General features: G+C 35.9%; 2 protein-coding genes across 2 annotated transcripts; one reads left to right on the top strand and one right to left on the bottom strand.

Annotated features, from left to right (window-relative positions):
- Positions 1-1,165: 1,165 nt before the first annotated feature.
- Positions 1,166-5,166, top strand: LOC120214411 (protease Do-like 9). The gene is made up of 10 exons (XM_039212312.1): positions 1,166-1,830; positions 2,333-2,537; positions 2,623-2,803; positions 2,955-3,146; positions 3,260-3,492; positions 3,952-4,053; positions 4,502-4,552; positions 4,645-4,749; positions 4,828-4,995; positions 5,079-5,166. Exons 1-9 carry the CDS (start codon positions 1,244-1,246, stop codon positions 4,924-4,926), a joined length of 1,755 nt encoding a protein of 584 aa, XP_039068243.1. The 5' UTR covers positions 1,166-1,243; the 3' UTR covers positions 4,927-4,995; positions 5,079-5,166.
- Positions 5,167-5,631: 465 nt separating this feature from the next.
- On the bottom strand, positions 5,632-7,540 carry LOC120214410 (molybdenum cofactor sulfurase-like). The gene is given in 3 exon segments (XM_039212311.1): positions 5,632-5,994; positions 5,997-6,023; positions 6,026-7,540. Coding segments are annotated over 3 exon segments (1,866 nt in total). The 5' UTR covers positions 7,533-7,540; the 3' UTR covers positions 5,632-5,662.
- Positions 7,541-24,729: the final 17,189 nt, after the last annotated feature.

Raw genomic sequence — 24,729 nt, 5'->3', positions numbered from 1 at the left:
AAATAACTATATGAATCCAATCTGAAAAAATTTGGTTTTCAAATTTTTGGATCGGGTATCCGAATATCTGATCCGAACATATTATTTGTTTTACCTAGAATTAATCCTATTTTAGAGAAAACTCTTTGAACCAAATATGTTCAAAGAAGCCGGGAAAGGGTTTCTAGTTCAGGCTCAAACTTTCAAACAAAAATATAGTTCTGTGAAACAACTAAATAGCAAAAACACAAGTCTTTTTTAATAAATTTGTTATTATCCTTTCCCTTCTTTTGTCATTCACTCTTTGCTTCTATCATCACAAACACCACTATCGTCTCTAAATCCATTCCGTTAACATTTTACTTCGACCGTGGAAGTTCTTTGATAGATGATAGAAACGTTCATTTGTAGATTAATGAGCTTTGAAAATTTAACGAGACGTGTGCTTAAAACATCATTTTTGAACTCCCGACACATGATTTTATGTTAGAGGTGATGAACTTAAATTATAAAATTTCAAGGGGCGAATACAATTTTAAGGAAAGCGAAAACATATTTTCAATAAAAAAATATATTATTAAAAATTTAAAATATATGGTAATTTTAGATTTTTAGAGGACAATCGGCCCATCCGCCCGCCTACGTTCATCTCTGCCCCCAAAGTATCCTTGAGAGTGGACAAGAAACTAACCCTCTTCGTTCTGAGGTTATCAAATCTTGGAGAAGTCGGTTACTGGCCTTATCACTTTGGGGTTTACCTGGGCAACACTAGTTCTCCTTGCCCTCTGATTATTCCATGAAAGATATGGCTATCGGCCTAGGGTTAAAGGCCCATTTATTTTTCGAATGCTTAGATAATCCAAAATCGAGATTTTTCCTATCCATAACTAATGTAATTACCTTAATTATCCGGAAAAAATTTAAATCAGATCATCAAATAAATATATCAGATTATTCGAATCGGATATTTTTACGCAATCACCATTTGTGTACTTTATCCATAGAAATAAAAATGTAAATTCCTTAAAGGAGCCCGAATATCCATGAGAGCAACAATTCATAAGCGTTAGTAAAGGCCCGTATTCCAAACATTGAAAGCCCAAATTCGTGGTTTCTTTTCTCTCTTCCTTTCATTTCGCTACTTATATCTGCCTCTGCTTCAAAACGCAGCCGAAAGCAGAGAGAATCCCGAACCATAAACTGACGACATTCATATTAAAAACCCTACTATAAAACCCTGAAACCCTTTAAAACACCAAGTTCCATGGTGGAAACTAGAAAGCGAGGCCGGAAGCCAAAAGCTCCGGCTTCAACTTCCGAAGCGATGGACTTAGAATACGCAAACACCACCAACGCCGCCCAAAACGCCCAAAATGATGGCTTTATCGCTGTAAACAACTTGGTATCGACCGCCGCCGCCGAAAATGAAGTCGAAAACCAGCCACCAAAGCGACGGGGCCGAGGGCGACAAAGGAAGTCTGGGTTGGGGCACACGGAGCATACGGAGCCCTATGTGGCGGCTTCCCCAGAACGCAGACCTTATCAAAATGGGGGAGTGGTGTTGGAGCCACCACCGCATCCGGTGGCGAATTGGGAGAGCGCGGCGGCGAGAGTGGTTCCCGCGATGGATGCGGTAGTGAAAGTGTTCTGCGTTCACACTGAGCCAAATTATTCGCTGCCATGGCAGAGGAAAAGACAGTATTCTTCAAGTAGTAGTGGGTTTATAATTGGAGGGAAAAGAGTGTTAACAAATGCTCATTCTGTGGAACATTATATTCAAGTGAAGTTGAAGAAAAGGGGGTCTGATACCAAGTATCTGGCTACTGTTTTGTCTATTGGGACTGAATGTGATTGGTAAGGGAAATTTGAACATTTTTTATGGTTCTTTTTGAAATGTTTTCTGAAGTAGTCATGTGGGGGTTTCGTCATTTTTTTTGGTTATAAGACTATTGAAATGGGTAGAAAATGGTATTTGTATCGAGTGACATTGTAAGGGATTTAGATTTTTCATTTTCTTTCTTTTACATTTTTGGACTTCTTTTCCAGCTCCTTTTGGGAATAGTGAAGTTATTGCAGTTCCAGTTATGTGATGTTCTTGTATGAAAACGCTAAGGATAAACTATTGATTTTCTTGTTTTAGACCACGCCTAAGTATGTATCGGTTTAGAGCAAATCGCAATAGTCTTTAGATGGGAAAGGTGGACATTTATGCTACTGATTTGTTATAAAAGATAGCTGCTTGTGTTCTGATGGGAAACTTGATTTATGTAATATGATTGTATGAAAATGGCTATTGATCGAGAAGGGAAATGCTTGTGTTTACTGACTTATAAATTCTCCTGTTTTTGGATGCTGCAGCAATGTTAACAGTTGAAGATGATGAGTTCTGGGAAGGTGTTTCACCTGTGGATTTTGGAGATTTGCCTGCACTCCAAGATGCTGTGACTGTTGTGGGCTATCCAATTGGAGGAGACACGATCTCTGTTACTAGTGGTGTCGTATCACGTATCGAAATACTCTCTTATGTTCATGGGTCAACTGAACTTTTAGGACTACAGGTTGTGAAATAGTTCCAGCTTCTAGCATTTTGACACTGTTGTTTGACATGTTTATAAACCTATTGATGTTTATATCATTCTGTAGATAGACGCCGCTATAAACTCTGGAAATTCTGGGGGACCTGCCTTCAATGATAAGAGAAAATGTGTTGGTATTGCCTTCCAATCTTTGAAGCATGAAGATGCTGAAAATATTGGATATGTCATACCTACACCAGTTATAATGCATTTCATTCAGGATTATGAAAAGAATGAAGCGTATACAGGTATTATTCCAATAAATACTCTTTTATTTAAATCAGTCATTTTGCTTCTCTTTCTGCTTGTTTGTTATTGAAATTAGAAAGTGGCTTGACTTCAGTGATATCTTATGTTGTGCTTCAGTTCTAACTCCTGTCCTTTACATTTCTATTTTAGGCTTCCCTGTCCTGGGTGTTGAGTGGCAAAAGATGGAAAATCCTGATTTGCGCTTGGCAATGGGGATGAAACTGGATCAGAAGGGGGTCCTTATTAGGAGAATTGAGCCCACAGCTCCAGAATCTCATCTTCTGAAGCCATCTGATATTATAGTTAGTTTTGATGGGGTAAAAGTTGCTAATGATGGAACAGGTAAGTTATTCCCCCTCCCCCTATTTTTAGTAGGATGCCATACATTCGTCAAAGAATGATGTATGCACGCCTTATTCTTTCTCTTGTTTAATATTTAACTTGGTGAAAAACAGTTCCATTCAGGCATGGGGAGCGTATAGGTTTCAGCTATCTTGTTTCTCAGAAGTATACTGGTGACACTGCATCAGTTAAAGTTCTCCGTGATTCGAAGATACTTTACTATGACATAAAACTCGCAACTCACAAGAAGCTCATCCCTGCACACACCAGTGGGAAACCGCCTTCTTACTACATAATTGCTGGATTTGTTTTTACTTCTGTAACTGTTCCATACTTGCGTTCTGAGGTGCATACTGCTCTATCTTTCTCTCTCTCTACATTTGTGCTTGTTTCCTCTGTCCAACGTATTTTAGCAACATTTAATAATCTTTGGTAATTGTTTAAATGCATTATAACTCCTTTTTAATTAGGTTTTTTGTTTCTTGTCTTTGTTGCATTTTTGGAAATTTCTGGGAAAACTGCCCTGTTAGTGAAGTTTGAGGTCTGCATTAGTGGAGTGATACACAATTCGTTGTGAAACATGCAAGAGCTGTTTGATGTAGAGTTGACCTAACCATTTCTCAGAATTTGGAAAGAATCTTAGCACTTCTTACACTTTGTTTTTTATCCTAAAGTCGGTACCCATTTTTGTGCTCTAATACATACCTTGCTTGATTATTCTCTTCCACTGTATGATTATGTTTTTATGACTTGCTGTTTGAGTGGTATGGTATGCTTTCTAACTTCCCTGTTTCTGCATCAACAGTATGGGAAGGATTATGAATTTGATGCACCAGTCAAATTATTGGATAAGCATTTGCATGCAATGTCACAGTCTACGGATGAACAGCTTGTTGTCGTTTCACAGGTCTTTCATTTCACATGTTTTTTCCTTCCAAGATAAAATTATGAATATAAGAATATTAACATCATATGCTTATGGTCTGGTGTAACACAATGATTTAATTTTTGCTATAATATTTAAAAAAGCTCCTAAACTTTATTACTTTATTTAGATTTGCGCCTTATACCTTTTGTATACCTAACTAAACCCTTAAGTTTTAACTTGTAAAGTTCAGGGGCTTTTTTAGTATTTTAGGTTTTAACTTGTACTATAATAAGCCTTTAGCCTTCAGCTTATTGCCCGGCCTTAACATAAATCAACCTTTTACTTGGAATAAGTGCTTACTTAAGTAGAGGGGCTTATTTAAATAAAGCAGTAAAGTTCACGGCAGTTAGTATCTTAGCCTTTAGTTTTGTTTCTATTCATGCATTCTAGATCTAATTGCTAACAATTCTTTATTCTTTATCCTAAGGTGCTTGTGGCTGACATAAATATTGGATATGAGGAAATCGTCAATACCCAGGTCAAGAACGTTTTATGACATTGCCAGTAATTATTTTGTCAAAAGTTTGAAGAACACATGTTAACATTTTTCTTTTAACTCCTTTTATCTAGGTTATTGCTTTCAATGGAAAACCCGTGAAGAATCTAAAGAACTTAGCGAAGATGGTTGATAGCTGCAAAGATAAATATTTGAGATTTGACCTGGAATATCAGCAGGTTCTCCCTTTCTCTCTTACACACTCATGTGCTAGATACAAATATTTTGTTTAGGCTGAATCCCAATGTACCATGCAGATTGTAGTGCTACAGACCAAGGCTGCAAAGGCGGCAACTTTAGATATTTTAACAACACATTGCATATCTTCTGCAATGTCTGATGACCTCAAGTCCTGAGTAAAGGTCGAGGGGACACATTGGGTGATAGTTTTATGCGATCTTTTTGTTGCATGCTTCCTCATGAAGGTACAACAATATTGAGTTGCATCTGCAGATACAAGTAGCATTTTGAGACCCCATATTGTTAAGTTTTGCCTTTTCTTTTGCAGGTTGTAGACTTTTCTGCCTAGCTCGAACACGGTTTGCAGATCTTAGTTTTAGTTTCATATGGGAGTGAAGTAGAGAGTTGAGGTATCTTAGTTTTAATTTCATATCGGAGTGATGTAGAGAGTTGAGGTCATTTTTGCTACACTTGCTCAGGAAAGCATTTTTGTACCCTTTCCCCATCACTTGAAGAAACATGTTGTATAATCAAGGAAATTTAGTCACATATTTGATTACCAATCATGCACATTTGCTGCCCGATGAACGAGGTATCATTACGTGAGTTAAATGAATGAGGCTATCAACTATCTTTGCAGATAACCTTTGTGCCAAGCTATGTTACTTGGCTTAGTGGTGACCGAGATTTGCATATGTTCCATACTGGAATATTTTTCTTAAAGATATGTATTTTATTTCCTTGAATATTTGTTGGGCATGAGTGCTACACGTCTGGTATTAGGCAAGTGCCCCAAATTACAACCAGATGAAACCTCATAGGATTCGATTCTTCATTAATGGATGCATGTAATAGTTTCTGAGCTTATGACTTTCAAGTAATGATTGTCCGATAGTATTGAAATTTAGATTATTAGAGGACTTCAATAGTTTTCTGATTTAAACAAGTGTACCTCCACCGTTCCTTCTCCACGAAATCTGCATCAAGAAACCGAGCAATGAATGCCCAGAGCTTGTATATGTCCTGAAAATTGGCTAAGAACCCGAATGCAGCAGTAACCACAGCTATTCCCATATCATTTTTGTCTTTGCTTGTTTCCGTTTGCACTGTCGGTTTCATTATTTTCCTCTCCATCACTTTCTCCTTTTCTTGATACTTGTCTGCAAACCATATGTGGTGTAGGAACCCATAGCTGAGGGAAATATTGCTCCGATCCGCTAGCTTTTGTATGAGAACCGGTTCGATTTTTCTCCCTTCCAATCAAACACATTAATGAAATTGCAGGTCCTCGATCAAATTTGACCTTGGGGCCATATATTCGAACCAGGGGAGTCCCTTTGGTGTTGGGATGCTGGAGTTTCAATAGAGCAGTCACAAGCCAGTTGATGATGCACCTTGCTCTGTTGCTGATTGTTACCAGTCCTAATGAGTCCACCTGATCCAAGCCCCTACACTCGATTTCCCCTTTCTGTTTAAGATTGTCCTGTTGAATTATCTCAATAGCCTTCTCTGGTTCTGAAACTTCACTCATCTCCAACCCTTTTAGTTTATCTGCAATTTCTGCATGTCGGATCGTTGTCTTCCCTTTTTCAATCCTTCCAGATTGTGACGCTAAGCTTTCGAGTTCGGGAGATACAGTCGGTTCTTGGAACAGCGTCTCGGCAGGGGTAAGACCTACAATACCTGAAGTTGTCGAAGTTTCCAAGACTGAAAAGGTTGATTTCTTGACGAAGAGGCAAGCAAACCCTGAAGGGTTTTCTCCAAAAACCTTATAGAAAGAGCAGATGAGGAAATCCGGACGGAAAAGTGAGAGGCCGAAGCTGTCCATGTCTTTCGAACCCAATGCGCACGCATCGATCAACACATGCCATCCATTTTCCTCTGCCATTCTCATCCAGAGATAAGGATATCTGGTTCCAGTCATCCTGGAATGAAGTGGGAACACAAAAAGACCTCTGCTCGTCTTCTTCTTCTTCTTGCTCATCAACATGTTTCTCAGCTTTGATGACTGAATCCTCAGTTTGGGCCATGAGAATTCTGCATACGTAACTCTAGCCCCTTTTTTCTCTGAGCTTTTGGTCATGGATTCAATCGCCTCGCTCTCGTAATCGTAGACCGATAAAAGCTTCCTATTGGACCTGAAGGGATAAGATTCCGCCACGAGTTTGAAAGCCGATGTCTTGTTTGCTGTGAAAACCATGGAGTAATCACTTTCCGAAACATTAAGAAAAGCCATGATCCTCTTCCTGATACTAGATTCCAACTCTGATGTTGGTCTACCGTGAAGTAACTGTGTCTTGAGATTCCCCGTCTTGTAAGTCACCCCAAAGAAGGGAATATCCAAAACCGGAGGAGGCGATTGTGGTGGAGTGGGAAAGGAAGACGAGGCAATTCGATACGTCGGGGACTCGTGCTTTTGCAGTTGAGAGTAGGAGAAGAGGCCAGTGCCTAGATAATCAAGGCATGTATGGTTGGAGAAGGAGAGATGGTAATACTCTTGAGCTCGTATTTGGTCAACCCGGGAGGTATCGGAATACTGCGGATAAGCCTTGGTGAATTCAACAAAGGAGTCATGCATGGATGGCAGGGATTCATGGCTGGTGAAATGGGTGTTGGGGAAGATAGAGGAAGAGGTTTTGGAGGCGAAGTCACGGCGGCAAGCCGCGGAAGAGTTGGTGGGCTTGGAAGTTTTGGTTTGAGGGTAATGTGAGGTGAGGAAAGGTGACGGGCAGCAGCCATGGAGGCATGCTTGTGAGGCTTCTTCTAGGCAAAGGGATTGCATTTTTTTGGTTTATTCCAGCAGCAGCAGCAGGCCAAATGAATGTTTCAACATGGTTTATAATGGTGTGACTGGAATCATTGAACAATTCAACTGACCTGTTCTCACTCATCCTCATTTGATATTTTTTTATTTGATGTTGATGATGGAAAAGAAAATGTTGGTCAAAGGCAATGATTAAAAAGGCATAGTTTAAATGGATGGAAAAAGAAAAAGGGGATACTTGAAATTTCCCTAATCAATTCACACACTTTTCCCTTTTCTTATAATTATATTATAAAATACAACCGGTTGATCTAGTGGAATGATATAATAGACTCTTTAAGCAATATCAAGTGTTTAAATCTTGACGTTTGTGTATGAAGCAAATTAAGTTGGGAGGGTCACCCCTATAGTGGGTCTCTAAAAAATTCGATCTGGATTAGTTGGTCAGTAAATCGGATACCAGTGATTAATTCAAAAAATTTAAATGTGTGTGTTTTTTAGGGTAAACTACATATTTAGTCACTCAACTATCACTTTATATTCGGTTTAGTTACCCATTGTTAAAAAATAACTATAATATTAACGTATCTATAAGATAATATCATATTATTATTGAAAAAATAGAAAAATTATCATGTCAGTAGTTTTATTTATTTTTAACGACGAGTAATCAAAATACAACATTATGTATGATTTTAAAAATAACAATTTTTTAAGTTAAAAATTATTACTTTTATTCTCTTTTGGTTCCTAAACTTTATTTTTTCTCAAAATCATACTTAATCTTTAGTTTAAGTTCTAATTTGGTACTCCGCTGTTAAAAAATTAACAGAATTGCTAACGTGGTATTTTTAATTTTTTCAATGATGATGTGACATTATATTATGGTGATACGTCAACATCACCGTTAAATTCACGAACCAATTGACCTTGGTGATTGAGAGACTTATTGTTATCTCTTTAAGTCTCAGGTTCGAGCATCACATATGTAAGGAGTATAAGTGTTTTGTCAAATGGTTAAGAGTCTTTAAACAAACACTACCTTGTATACACCCCAGATTTATAAAAATAAAATCACCATTAAATTTTTAACAGCAGAATACCAAATTGAAACCTAAACTAAACATGAGGTATACTTTAAAAAAAATAAATTTGGGTACTAAAATAAAATAAAAATAATAGTTTAGATACTAAACCAATAATTTACCCTTAAAATATTTAATATCAGATTTCATAAATTAATTATGATAATAAATAAGAAGCCAGAGAATGTATCACTAAGTGAGAAAGCATGAGGCTAATACCTCAAAATCTTAAGATTGAAGTAATTGTGTTACAAACTTTCCAAAGTAGCTTTCTTTTTCTTTCTCGGCCGACAAATTATAAAGGAACATCGACAAATGCTGGCGAAATCCAAGGCAGTTCTGTCGTCAACTCATTCTTGCTTTATGTTTCCCGCCTCTTACTATTAGAGAGAGAATATGTTTCCCGCCTCTTACTGTTCAGAGAGAGAGTGTGAGAGAACTCTTAGAAAGAGTTATAAAGTTGATCTGTCCATAGCCTCATACCCTTTGTCCATCAAGTAATGATATTTGAGATAATTTTAAGGGTAAATTACACATATCATCGGTGTGCTTTGCTTTATTTCTTATTTCACACACTTTACTTTAAAATTTGTCAATTTTCTCACTGAACTTTATAAATTTAACATTTTTTGTCACTAAACTTAATAAAATTAGTTTTTGGGTCACTAAGTTGTTACCCTCGACTAACAGACGTCATCTTCCCCTATCATCCCTCCTTTCTCCATAGCTTCAGGAAAACTTACCAATGGCGAAGGTAAGACACACGATGATGGATCGACAACGAATAGACACTACCACCTAGGTTTCGGTCAGAATTGGACAATGAACTCATTAGTGAAGGCGATGAGGTGCAACAACGACAGAATCGACCGAAAATCACAAAAATCAGCAGTGGCGTCGTCATCAGTTTTTGATGAAACTTCGATCAATCCTCGACTACGAACGATGACACTTTATAGATTGGGGTCGGTAGGGGTTTTACTGGAGCAAGAAGATGCTTTCGATGCCATAGGCGGTGACACTTACCAACGAACAATGATCGAGATCAACGGTGAAGGGCGTCGAATGACTTTCTCACAATTTATGACGTTTTGACGATCAATTCTGAGTAGATGGTGGATGGAGTTTACTCGGGAGGTGACATTGGAACTGTTGGTTGCGACAGTGCAAGCAACAGTTGGCCGAAGACGATGGATCGAAAATGAAAGAGGGGAGAGAGTTAGGGGTGAAGAAGAAAAAATAATTAATAAAATAATATTGTTTAACGCCATTTGTGGGAGAAACGGCTGAGTGACCAAATTTGTCAATTATATAAAGTTCAGTGAGGAAATTGACTAGTTTTAAAGTACAGTGAGTGAAATAGGAAATAAAGTAAATTACAGTGATGACCAGTGTAATTTACTTAGGGTAAAGTGTACAAATGATCTATGACTATAGTAGACTGCTTTGTTGAATCCTCCTATTTTTAAAAGTTATAAAATGATCTCTCGATTATAGGCTGATGTTTTATTGAGTCTATCGACTATTAATGTAACACCCCGATCCGTACCCAACCTAGATACGACTCTGAGGTGTAACATTGACTTTTAAAACACTTTTGTTTATTTAAAATGCAACAAAAACTTTACAAAGAAAACAAGACTTTACAAAGAATAGTTACAAACATATCAGAGCATCTATGACTTACACATTTTAGTACATGCTAACAATCAAATCACATACTATTTAGTTTACGTTGATATGATATCCTTCATAGCTATAATGTTCTGCCCTTGCTTACTATGATGATGTCTCCAAACCTACGTGTGAAAATAATCACACGCTAAGTCTATGACTTAGTGAAGCAATACTGAGTATAGTAAAATAATAAAACCGTTATGTAAAAGTTTCCAAAAGAATTATTACCTATTATAACACCGTAGCCTTTATAACTTATAACATATACTATTACTCATTGATTAATTTACGTGCATTTGAAATTTGCTTATACATTCCTTTAAAACATTTTGTATAAAACCAATAGACACTTCATTAACATTTTAATTTTGTTACTCATTGTTCAAATTGTATCAAGTTTGTTTTATTAGCCCAACGTATATCGCTGAGAACTCAAGGTATGTGAATACATTGAGGTTGTGCACTAATGCAGTCACCACTGCTCATATAATTTGCACCGAAGTGTCGCATAGAATTTGCACCGAAGTGTCACATAGATTTGTCCCTAAGGATCGCATAGAATTTTTCCCAAAAGACCACGTAGAATTGTCTCGAATGACCACATAGATTTTTCCGGAAGGACCACATAGAACTCTCGACTCTTGGCATGCCAACTATACCTTAATTCTCATAAACTATAATTTAGGCTTTAGTTTTATAATTAATTTTCAATACTTTATTCCAATGCCTTTTATTCACATAAAGGATTTACTCATAACATTCCTTTTAACATTTCTCACTTATCATTTATGTTTCATAGAACATATTCACTTAGCACATATTTACATAACATTTCACGAAGAACATTGTCACATAGCATTATCAAATTTTATTATCTATTCACATTCAAACACTTACTTATAGTATTTCATTTCACATAGCATTATTTAATATTTTTTCATTTAATCACATATAACATGCATTCATAGTGATTCACATAATTATTTCATGTTACATATCATTATTCAACTTATCCATTTACTTATATAGAACATATTCACATAGAAAAATTTCACATATACTCATAGCATTTCATTTGTTCAAAAACATTTGAGGTTGGCTCAACGTAATCCGTCCTCCAATCATAAGTAAAATAAGTAAATAGCACTCACATTTATCTCACTTAAGCCCTAAGCAACTCTTTTTCACTTTAACTCCCCAACTTTATACGTCATTTTTCTCAGCACTTGTTTTCGATCGAATCTACACATTAACATGATCAATATAAATATCGGAGCTCAATTAACATCTAACCAATTAACCTTTACTTAAGCGAAATGGAACACCTAATTAATATTTTTGACTAAATAGTATCAGTACTCTCTCTACCCACAGTACAGATACTTCTCTCTTATGGTACCGATACCCACTTCAGTACCGGTACCATTTTGACATTCTGGAAATTAGGTTTCAATTACAGTATACATACCTTACTCTTGGTATCGATACCTCCACATCAGTATCGATACTACTTCAATCAGTATCGATAGTGTTCATCTTATTCATACCATTCCCTTACATTTTAACCTTATATTATTGGTATTGTTCTTCCAGTACTGATACCCTTACTAAGAATTCATCTATTTCACTTCGAAAATTTACCCAACTTCATTTAAATCTCCTACTTTAAACTCTATTTATAACTTTAAACTCATTTACACTTATTACCACTAACTTATACCCATTAAAATCCCTTTAACATGTAAAATCTTCAATAAAATTCTTGAAAATAAAAATCATATCAATTCTTTAAACATGTTCTCAATCATTTCTAACACTTCTAACATCTTATTAAAACCCTTGACAAGTCAAATATTCCTTTAGAATCCAAATATTCATCATTTTCTAACAATTTCCTTAAAAGTCCATTTTACTAATTCACCATTAATTCATCCATATCTTATTTTCAATTCATCTTTAAGCTTTATTAAGCTTCTATATTACCCAAAGAACCAAAACCAAATAAAAAATGAAAGAATTAACCAACTTCAATTTACTTACCTTAGAAATGAGAAGCTTACGGTGGAGAGGAAGACGAGAAAGTCAAAGTTTCCAGACTTTTTTTTCTTTCTTTCCTTATTTCCCATATGCTTTAAATAACCTTTAAAAATGAATTTTAAATTCATTCATACTAAATGACCTCTTTGCCCTTTCATTCTTCCATCTTTGATAATAAGTCATAGACATAAATTTCAAAATCAGTCATTGAACTTTTCAATTTATTCTAATTAAACAACCAAATTTTAAATCCTTACATTTCAGTCACTGACCCGATGTTTGGGGTATTACAATTAAAAGTTACAAAATGATCATTCGGTTATTAATATGTTCCGAACTCATTTTTTTCCGTTAAAATATTAAAAGTCATCTAAGTTGAACGTTAACATGTTAATTGAGATATGATAAAAAAACATATCTTACTGAAGTTTACTGCACCGTCGTTGCTTTCAAGCATCGGCTCGTCGCCATAATATTTTAAGCATCAACTTGACGACGTAATGCAAACGAATAGTCAATCAACGAAATATAACTCAAATGATTTTGGGATCATATTTTATCATATCTCAGTCAACATGTTAACATCCAGCTCAAACGGTCATCAATTTTTTAACAAAAAAAAGGAGTTTGGAATATATAAATAATCAGATAATCATTTTGTAACTTTTAATAATCAAAAGACTTAACAAAACATCATAATATAATCGAATGATCATTGTATAACTTTTAATAATCATAGAAATGAACAAAAATATTATATATATATATATATATATGAATTACGAGAGAGAGAGAGAGAGATAGGGGAGAGGGAGGTGATTTAATATGAACATAACTACGGTGAAAGTAACATTTGCAGTTTGAGCGTGAAGATGAGGTGGCTGACAGGGGCTGCCCAAATGAGGGATAACGACCCTTAAGGCTAAAAGTGTTGGAAATCGGGACATGGGAGAACATGTTAACTTACTCCTTTAATATAGTGGGGATTAAAATTGAAAATGAAAGATTTTCTAAAATCAATTAGGTAAAATTTGTGAAAATTGTTAAAATAAAAACGCTTAATACAAAAAAAGTTATTCAAATTATACTTACATTTTCATTTAAGTGTTTGATTTTTTTTCGTTCAATCTAAGTATTTAATGGAACTAACGTTATCATTTTAAGTATATCAGGTGTAACAAAAGCTAAAAAATTTCGTTAAGTAATACGTGCAACATTCAGGTAATTTTTAATATTTTATTTAAAAAACTTTAAAATATTATCATATTTTTAAAAACCATAATTTCTCTAAAATTATAAAAAAACTAAAATCCCTAAAAATCTCTAAAATCAACCATAAAATCTCTAACCCTAACTTTACCATCTACTTTGTCGATTGTCAATCGTCATCGCCCTTATCATCAAGGTGGTCATCGACTGTCGTAATATGCAGCTTTGTTATTCGTTGGGTTTAGCATTTGTCGACTCTTGTTCTAGTGGTTGTTCGTCAGGTAATTGGTCGTCAGGGAGACGTGCGATCATCGACAATGAAGGTCAACAACAATGATGGTTAACATGAGTATAGGGATTGAAATTAGGTTTTCTTAAAGTTTTGGGTTTTTATATTTAAGAAACTTTTAGTTTTTTAAAATATATATATATATATATATATATATATGTTAGCTATATTGATCAACTGAATTAACCTAAAAGGGGTGATTGACCTTTTAAAAAATTGTGGAAGCAATAGAAAGATAGACAATTTGCATAAAAATTTAGAGTGATTTGACTTCTCAATCAAGTTTAAATTCACTACCTTAGCTTCCACACCAAGGAGTTCCAACAAATTTACTAATTTATTCTTACTTTTCAAGGATAATTTGTAACCTTCATAACACTATCTCTAAGATAGAACCTTTTCCCCTTTTTCAAGTTTTACTAAGGATCCTGTAGACACTAATTTTCCAACGCCACATGCCTCCTCCCCGAATTCCAGCGCCACATGCCTCCTCCCCGAAGACTCCTCCTGCAGCCAATTTTCACAGCAACCAAAGAGCGTTAGAAGTCTATTTTGTATAGGATTCTAAAAATAGTCTGCTTTTTCCATTATAAATACATGTAATCCATATCATTTGGAACACACAAATGGAGATACGAAATACAAGCAGAAATTACAAGCAATCTTAGAGAGAAATCAGAGTTTTTTTTTCCTGCCTGTTTTCGAAGAGAAATACAAGGTAAATATAGTACCTTTTCGAGTTTACGCTTGCATGCTTGTGTCTCGTTACATTTTGTATTCGAAAAACACCAAAGAAAACGATTTTTTGCCGATGAACAGGGGCATTTTTCGGGATTTATTTTTATAGAGCTAGCCCCCGAGGCTTCTTTTCTTGAGAAAATACTTTGATTTTCGGAATGGGTGTGAAAAAGGGGTAATCTCACTCTTGGTCCCCTCGTTTATAAAGGATTTAATTTACACCCTGAAATCCCAATTCATCCTCAAAGTACTCCAAAATTTGTCATTCGATTTTCTATTTTTACATTCTAGTCCGTTTTCTAGATTTGAATTTCAATTTTCTTCTTATTTTATTTAATATTACATTATAGTATATATTTGATATTACTCTTGTATGTTATTATTATTTATTACTTTTTGTTGTTATGTATATACATGTATCATTATTATTTTATTATTTACTTATTTTATTTATATGTTATATTATATATATATATATATTTTACGTTATTTCTTAATGTTTTTCTTTATATATTTTTTAGTTTACAAGCTAATATGTATGTATTTCATTTTTTTACCTTTTTTATCTTCGTTTTGTTTATTTATTTTATTTTTATTTACTTTATTCATTGATTCATTTTTCATATTTTATTTATTTATTTATCTTATTCCATTGTCTTTATTTTTTATATATTCCTTTTATTTTCATAATCTCCATATCAATTGTGTTGTTTACTTTTCGTCCATATTTGTTAGTATTTATTTATTTTTGTTTATCTCTTCTTTATTTCATTTTCTTTATTTTCAGTTTATCTTCATCGTTTTTGTTTTTCTAACACTTTTCTTGATTATTTAAGGGTTCGTTTTCCAAACCTTAGAGGTGAGTAATTTGGATCGTCATTTTATCTTTTAATTTAACTTACAATTTTCTTAATCAAAGACAACTGGAAATTACGTAGTACCGAAAGGGCAGTTCAAGGGTGCTAACCCTTCCTTGACTGTAACCGACTCCCGAATCCGATACATCTTTGGTAAGACGCAGATCATGTAAGAAATAGGATGTCCGATCAACCCATTTGCTTTAAAATAAATGATTGGTGGCGACTCCTAATCCATTTTCCTAAGTCGAAGCCCAATTCCGGGGCGCAATCGAAAAACGGTTGTGACAGCTTGGTGACTCCGCTGGGGACACAGGTAAGTGAGTCAGGCTAAGGTAATTTCCAGTTGTCTTTTTAACGAAAAGGGTAAGTTTAAATTTTAAGATAACATTTCGATCCTTATTACTTACCTTTGATTATATTTTTTCGAATAAATAGTTGAACTGACCGTTTTCTAGTGATTTCAGCTTTCCAAACTTTTTCATTCAAGGCTCTAAACCCGAGCTCCGAACCCGTTTTAAGTGGGGGTGAAAGCGACGCATTCGTGTGAATTTATTCACCGCATATGCTAAGCAAGTAGCCTTCGGGATTCATATACCTTATGTCTTCGTGTGAATTTATTCTCCGCATAGACATAAGGGAATGTGTCCTCTCGAGTTTAACTTAGTCCACACGAGCATGTGATGGGTTTAGGACTAAGGGTCTGGTAAGCCCAAGGAGGCACCAGCAAGGAGAACTCGGGTACCATTTTTTAGAACCTAAACCGAGAGGATTTGAAGAAATAGAGCATACCCCAAAACCATATTCCAAAACCTAGGATATTTCTTTCCTAACCATGTTTTTTTTTCTCTTATGTTTTTTTCTTGCCATTTATTTTATTTTATTTTATTTTATTTTATTTCTATTTATTTTTATTTTACTAATTGTTTTCCTTTGTGTTTGTTTTTAAAGCATTTGCATCATAACAAGAGGCCATTGATCCCTAAAAAGGTGTTTGTTACACAAAATAATCTGAATTAATGGATAAATGTGTTGTAATACAAGAGATTAAAAACCCCGAGGTATGACTATGGTCCGAGAAGACTCAGAAGGAAAATGGAGATAGTCTTCAAGGAAGATATGTGTCAGAGCTGGTTAGCTACGCCTCTATCAGCCTAAAGCAGAACGACGTGCAAGAGCTTCGGAACATCTGGAGTAGTTGGAAGAATGATCAGAAATAAAAGTTCAACCAACGGTACGGTGACATTGCATTGTTGCTTCAAATCAAGACTGATGAGCCATTGATCAGAGCCTTGGTTCAGTTCTGGAACCCGGAATACAGTTGCTTCACTTTTAATCAGGAGGACATGGTGCCCACCATTGAAGAGTACTACACTGTTGCACTGTGAAAATATCAGACTGGAGCGAGCTTATATTAAACACATCAAAAGTCAGCCTTTCAAGAGTGCACTAGCCAAGGTTGTTGGGGTTGATGAAAGATGGGTAACAGACCGAGCTCGATGTAAAGGCAGTGGGGAAGGAATTGTCTGGCTTCATATCAAGCAACTGATGAAGGACCATCCCGATGAGTGGAAGGCAATAGAACTGTTTGCACTGGGTCTGTATGGCCTGATTATATTCCTGAAGACTTTGGGGTACATTGACGCAACCGTGGTGGAATTGTTTGAGCAACTTTCGAAACGAGTCAACCCAGCACCGACCATCTTAGCCGAGACCTTTCGGTCTCTCAACCATTGTCGAAGAGCTGGCGAAGGTAGATTCATTGGGTGTGTTCAGCTTCTTCAAGTCTGGATTCACAACCACTTCTGGAAGACTAATGGGGTTGCCTACCGCCGATTTAGCACTACGTATTCACCTTTGAGAGAGTTCATCACCATGAAATGGCATGAAGGCACTTCAAAAGAGAAATGGATGAAAGTCTTCACTCATATCCAAGATCAGGATATTACCTGGAGAGCCCCCTGGTTGTTCCTCAGTGACGTTCTTTTTCGATGTGGGGACTCTGACACTATGACCTTACTTGGACTTTGGGGTGCAGTTGGGTATGCTCCGTTGTTAGCACTTAGACAGTATGGGGCACATCAGTTTGTCCCAGCAACATGCAGACTAGCCAGATCAGAGTTTGAGTATCACGGTGACAACTATAAGAAGATGATCAAGGAAGCAGTCGATTCATGGAAGAAAGTATTCCGGATGGATGTTGTAGCTGCCAGAAACATGCTTACTCCGGACTATGTGGAGTGGCGAAGATTGAGAAAAAATGACAATATCCCGGTGCCAGACTGTGAGGACACCCGAACCCTGGAAGAACATCTCAGGCCCGTCTTTTCTGAACTTGAGATAGCCAAGACAGGGTTTGAAGCTGTGAATAACGAGCTGAAGCAGATGATAAAGGAGCTTGAAGCTGAGCGCTATCAGTGGAAGCTAGATGTCGACTCTCAGAAAGATCGAGCAGAAAAAACTTGAAAAAGAACAGAAAAAAGTCTATTTTGAGCTCGAAGACTTGAGAAATGGATATCAAGTTAAAGTCAAGGATAACTCCAAGTTGAAAGTGGCTTCTGAATACTGGAAATACGAAGCTCATAGCCTGAAAAGAAAGTTCGAAGGGCCTAATGAGAGAGCTTGTAAGGAACAGATGAAGACTGCCCAGAGGCGCTTAGCAGACAGTCAGCATCAAAACCAATGCTTGAGAATCCAGATGGCTGATCTGGAGAAACAACATGAGAGAGATGACAAAACAATAGCTGAGTTAGAAGCTATTGTAGATGGGTTCAAGAAGAAAGTTAGCGAGCTTCATATAGTACTCTTCGACGGAGGTTTACAGTGGCGTTTCCGTTGGGAGCAAGCACAACAAAGGGTGAAGGCCAGAGACGCAGTCATCCGAGACTTCCTGGATCAAGTACAGAAGGCAACTCGTCTTCTACACGGCCTGGCAAGGGAAGCTGGAATGGTCTGACAAGGCATACAACCAATGACAGATGAAGACAGAAGACTTGTCAACCTACTAGAAGCTGTTCGGGGTCTAGAGGATTTAGTCCAAATGTACTTTTAATCGTTTTTATGTCTCTTACAAGATAAAACATTTTTGTCTAAGTAAATATTATTTATAATAATGGACACTTTTCTGGATCAATGCCTCGAACATTTCATGCATTCTTGCCTTTTTGCATCTTCATCTACATTTTTAAGCATTTTCACAAACATTAAATTAAGTCATGAAGGACTCGATGAAGTGGATTTAACCACATGGAAGCAAGATTGTAACATTAAAGAGCCTGATCAACTGATGGTAGGACAAAGCTGGCCAGGATGATCTAAGAAAAGAATCCCCATATCCTAAGGACTACGATATTGAAGCTGTTAGCTGTTACCACATAAGAAGCCCCAAACATTCCTCTGAGAACTATAAGGCGTTGAAGCACAAGATCCAAAACTTGATGGATTCAGGGGCATAAACGGCTGAAGAAGGGGGCATGGCATATACCATTTGCACTTAGAGGATTGTTTTTTTTAAACACATCTCTAATCTTTCATCATTTGCTTAATCTTTTAAAGGATTGAATTTATGCTACTTTCTAAGGTGGAGCAATTGAACAAATTCTAATCTTTAGTTCTTCGAATATTAAATGAATTAAGGATTCTTTTAATTCTTCAAGAATTATAGATTTTTGACATATGGCAAGGTTAGACCTTTCTTATCCTGTCTCAAACCCCAAAATAAAATACCTTGATTCTTTACCCAAAATAACTCATGGTCATTACCAAAAAGACCAAATTTTGACATTACATCCCTTTGAAATTCTTGAACATTACCTTTATCTTTTTGATACACCCACACCTTTCTTTGAGTCAATAAGATCACATCATTGTCTTTTTAGACTCAAAATTGACATTTTTACACCATTAAAGCCCACAACATCGAGTTGTTCATTTGAACATGAGCATTCTTCTAAGACATAACTTGGGGCATTTCACAGGGAGGTTGAACATTAAGACATCTGGGGAAAAAAGAAGAAGAATTCATCCGAAATAATTCTATCATGCATTAATTACACTGTTTTCATGTAAATAGAATTAATCCTGAAAATCTATCCCCCTGGGGATACCTCTTCTGTGAGGACTTCCATGTATGAAATGATGAACGACTTTCTTTCTTTATCCCTTCACAACAGGAGAAAAACTATATCCCTTGTGTCCCCTTTTGAGCCTATAGTATTTTTCTTCTGATTCAACCCTAACCAAGGATCACCCTCCACACTGGGGGGCAAGGTGGAAGAAATCTGCTCACATGAGTGAAGACATCAATCCAAAGGAAATACCAAAAGGTAGGCCAAATACCAAGTGCGAAGATTCAATCAAGAACAAAAAAGAAAAGAAACAAAAAAGAAAAAACAAGAACAAAAAAGAAAATAAGCAAAAATCAAAAAGAAAAGGGACAAAAAGCACATGCAAAGATTCCCTAAAGATAAATGGCACATCAAGCTTCAAACTATGAGATTGATCAAGCACAATCATTCTTGAATAACTGAATCACTTCACTCGAAGATCATAGAGCATCAGGAGAAAGAGACATTTTGAGCAAGACAAGATCGAGGGCATCAGAATGAATTGATCTTTGGTTCAATACCCTGAAACACTTATTTGGGTCTATTTATCCTTTTCTTTCATAACCATGAGCCCTTGCCTACATTACGTGCCTTAAAAGTCCCTTCTAATCATACATGGATTTCTAAACAGAAGAGACTATCTTCAGATTTCATCCCGCCCATCAGGATTAATTTGTAAAAAAACAATGTAATTAATGCATGGTAGTGAAAAATGACAAAGGGGGTTCAAGACGTAAATCCTGAATAACGTCTTGAAACCAAAGGAGGGTTCGAGTTGAAAACCTGAAAAGGCGGCTCAAATATAAAATTGTGCAACTGAGGTGATCACGTAAATTCCTTGATAAGGCATCGCACAATCCGAGTGTGACAACGAAGGTTGGGAGTCAAAGAACACTTCCAACAGAGAAACATGCAAGCTACCCCATCAATCCTTTGAGCATAAAATGCCAAACCTTTGACCAAACACGATAATCTGAGACTTTTTTATCCGTTCCTTACTTAACCATTTCCCAAAGATAGCTTTGATCTTGAAACTTGTCAAATAGCTATAATTTATTGAAGGATTAACATTGTAATTAATTCTTTGATATCCGATGAACTCTAGTTTTATGATTCGTCTCAATTGTAAAACCGTGAAAGTGACAATATTTTCAAAACTTTTGGTTAAACATTTTTCGAAACTCTTTTAATTGATATTTTCATAACTTTGAAAATAAAAGAGAAAGAAAAACATTTTTTTTCAAACAAGATAGTCTCTCTAGAATGGATCTTGGTAAATGACATGTGACTCTTAGACACAAAGCTCGTGCTCAGAATCAATGCTGAAGCAAGAAATGAGGAACATTTGGGGCATCTTTGAAGATTCAACATCAAATATTGGGGCATTTTTGGATATTGGGGCATCTTTGGGGATTCAACATCCTAATGCAAATTATCAGACCTTCTGAAGGCATTTCATCCACATGCAGGAACAAGCAGGCAAAAATGAGGCTCTATCCAAGAGATAAATGACATTAATTCATGTTGCATGCATCTTAGACATACTTGAGAGCATCACATTTATCATTTTTAGCATACATAATTTTTGCAGCTTTAGAGTCAAGTTTCAACTTCAATGCGAAAGATACCTGATTCAAAAGAGTTTGTAAAAATCGATAGTGGTTGCTTAACTCGGTAACAAGGAGCTACACCTCAACTAATTTGATATATTGAAAGATCGACAGATATTAGAATCAACTTCAGACGAGTTTGAGAGCTAATTCAGAACCGATCCAGTTTATATTTTCAAGTTGGATTTCAACTTCAAGACGAAGGATATCCAATTCCTGGCTCAACTTCACGGCGAAGGGGCCACCCACGGTTTCAACTTCACAATGAAGGGAATCGTGCTCACCATTGTCTCTCTTGAGACAGTTTCCCTTGAAACATACTTTGTCTCTCTTGAGACAGTTTCCCTTGGAAAAAAAACCTTTGAAATTATTTCTCTTTAAACAAAAAAAACCTTTAAAACATAAACATTGAAAATATTTCCCTTGTAATGAATTTTGTCTCTCTTGAGACAGTTTCCCTTGAAACAAAATCTTTGAATATGTTTTCCTTGGAATTAATTTCATCTCCCCATGAGACAATTTCTTTTGGAACTAAGTTTTGTCTCTCTTGAGACAGTTTTTCTTAAAACAAAATTTTGTCTCCCTTGAGACCGTTTCTCATGAAACAACAGATATCTTTGAGATCGTTTCCCTTGAAACGAATTCTGTCTCTTTCGAGACAATTTCTCTTAAAGCATCATCTAAACTGTTACACTCAGCTCAGGCACATACTTGGGATGGTCGAAAGCATTTCTCAAATAAAAAAAAAATAGAATGTGCACATCAGATTTGAACATTTTAAGAATTTGAGATCAGGGATTAGAACTTGAAGATTCCAGAACTAAGATTCCAGAAAAGCAACCGGAGATCGAGATTTCTCTCCTGAGCCTAAAAATAACATATGTTGTATATGCATTTTAGGCATACCTAAGAGCATTGCATCCATCTCATCACATATATGCATAAACTTTTTCAGGTTTTAGCTAGAGTCAATTTCAACTTCGCAGCGAAGGATATTGAGCTCAAAGCTACACAATCAACTCTAGAGTAGATTTCAACTTCGCGACGGAGGATATCTAGCTCGAAGCCAAACTTCACAATACTTGGATTTCAACTTCACGACGAAGGATATTCAAGTCAAGGCTCAACTTCACGACAAAGGCGTCATCCATGATTTCAACTCCACGACGGAGGATATCATTTCCACACATCCACGATTTCAACTCCACAACGGAGGATATCGCGCCACCCGAGACAACACAAGTTCAACTTCACAACGAAAGGACGGCTGGTTGTCAACAAACAACTTCCCAATTTCAGAGCCAATTTCAACTTCACAGCGAAGGATATTAGAATCAAGACAACACAAGTTCAACTTCACAACGAAGGGATGGCTGGTTGTCAACAAACAATTTCCCAATTTCAGAGCCAATTTCAACTTCACAGCGAAGGGCATTGGACTCAAGACAACACAAGTTCAACTTCACAACGAAGGGATGACTGGTTGTCAACAAACAATTTCCCAATTTCAGAACCAATTTCAACTTTACAACGAATGATATTGGACTCGAGACAACACAAGTTCAACTTCACAACGAAGGGACGGCTGGTTGTCAACAAATAATTTCCCAGTTCCATAACCAATTTCAACTTCACGGCGGAGGATATTGGACTCGGAACAATACAACCTACTTGGATTTCAACTTCACGACGAAGGGTATCCAATTCCAGACTCAACTTTACGACGAATGGGTCACCAACGGTTTCAACTTCACAACAAAGGGAATCGTGCACACAAGCAACATCCATCTCTAGATTGGATTTCAACTTCACGATGAAGGATATCCAACTCAAAGAAGGAGCGTCTGTCAACACACTTTTCAGTTTCAGAGTCAATTTCAACTTCACAGCGAAGGATATTGGCCTCGAAACAATGCAACTTATATTGGATTTCAGCTTCACGACGAATGATATCCAAATCCAAGGCTCAACTTCACGATGAAGGGGCCATATTTGATTCCAACTTCATAAACAGATTGACCCAACTTCACGACAAAGGAGTCATCTGTAACGCAGCAACACCAAAGTCTTCAGGACAAGTTTCACCTTCACAACAAAGTATCTTGATCCAGAAGACGATTCAAAGGCCACTCGCCAAAAGCTTTGAGTTCGATTTCAACTTCACGACGAAAGATATCGTGCTCAGAAGCTTCCAGTTCAACTCGACCTCACGACGAGGGAGTCATTCTATATTTCAGTTCAATTTGGCAAACCAATCAAATATCGGATTTCAACTCTGCGATAGAGGATATTCGATATGAACGAAAATTTGTGTCTTTTATCTTTGTCCTATTTTTCGTTTCACGAAAAAGGACAAAGAGGGGCAGCTGTAGACACTAATTTTCCAGCGCCACATGTCTCCTCCCCGAAGACTCCTCCTGCAGCCAATTTTCACAGCAACCAAAGAGTGTTAAAAGTCTATTTTGTATAGGATTCTAAAAATAGTCTGCTTTGTCCATTATAAATACATGTAATCCATATCATTTGTAACACACGAATGGAGATACAAAATACAAGCAAAAATTACGAGCAATCTTAGAGCGAAATCAAAGTTTTTTTCCTGCAAGTTTTCGAAGAGAAATACAAGGAAAATATAGTACCTTTTTCGAGTTTATGCTTGCATGCTTGTGTCTCATTACATTTTGTATTCGAAAAACACCAAAGAAAACGATTTTTTGCTGATGAACAGGGGCATTTTTCGGGATCTATTTTTATAGATCTAGCCCCCGAGGCTTCTTTTCTTGAGAAAATACTTTGATTTTCGGAATGGGTGTGAAAAAGGGGTAATCTCACTCTTGGTCCCCTCGTTTATAAAGGATTTAATTTCCACCCTGAAATCCCAATTCATCTTCAAAGTGCTCCAAAATTTGTCATTCAATTTTTTATTTTTACATTCTAGTCCGTTTTCTAGATTTGAATTTCAATTTTCTTCTTATTTTATTTAATATTACATTATAGTATATTTGATATTACTCCTGTATATTATTATTATTTATTTCCTTTTGTTGTTATGTATACATGTATCATTATTATTTTATTATTTACTTATTTTATTTATATGTAATATTATATATATATATATTACGTTATTTCTTAATATTTTTCTTTATATATTTTTTAGTTTACAAGCTAATATGTATGTATTTCCTTTTTTATATTTTCCCTTCGTTTTGTTTATTTATTTTATTTTTATTTTCTTTATTCATTGATTCATTTTTCCTATTTTATTTATTTATCTTATTCCATTGTCTTTATTTTTTTATATATTCCTTTTATTTTCATAATCTCCATATCAACTGTGTTGTTTACTTTTCGTCCATATTTGTTAGTATTTTTTTGTTTATCTCTTCTTTATTTCATTTTCTTTATTTTCAATTTATCTTCATCGTTTTTGTTTTTCTAACACTTTTCTTGATTATTTAAGGGTTCGTTTTCCAAACCTTAGAGGTGAGTAATTTGGATCGTCATTTTATCTTTTAATTTAACTTACAATTTTCTTAATCAAAGACAACTGGAAATTACGTAATACCGAAAGGGTAGTTCAAGGGTGCTAACCCTTCCTTGACTG

This window comes from Hibiscus syriacus, unplaced genomic scaffold (assembly GCF_006381635.1).
Source record: "Hibiscus syriacus cultivar Baekdansim isolate YM2019G1 unplaced genomic scaffold, ASM638163v2 tig00110059_pilon, whole genome shotgun sequence".
NCBI classification, from domain to species: domain Eukaryota; kingdom Viridiplantae; phylum Streptophyta; class Magnoliopsida; order Malvales; family Malvaceae; genus Hibiscus; species Hibiscus syriacus.
The sequence above is the reverse complement of the archived record's forward strand: the minus strand, read 5'-3'. Positions and strand labels throughout refer to the sequence as shown.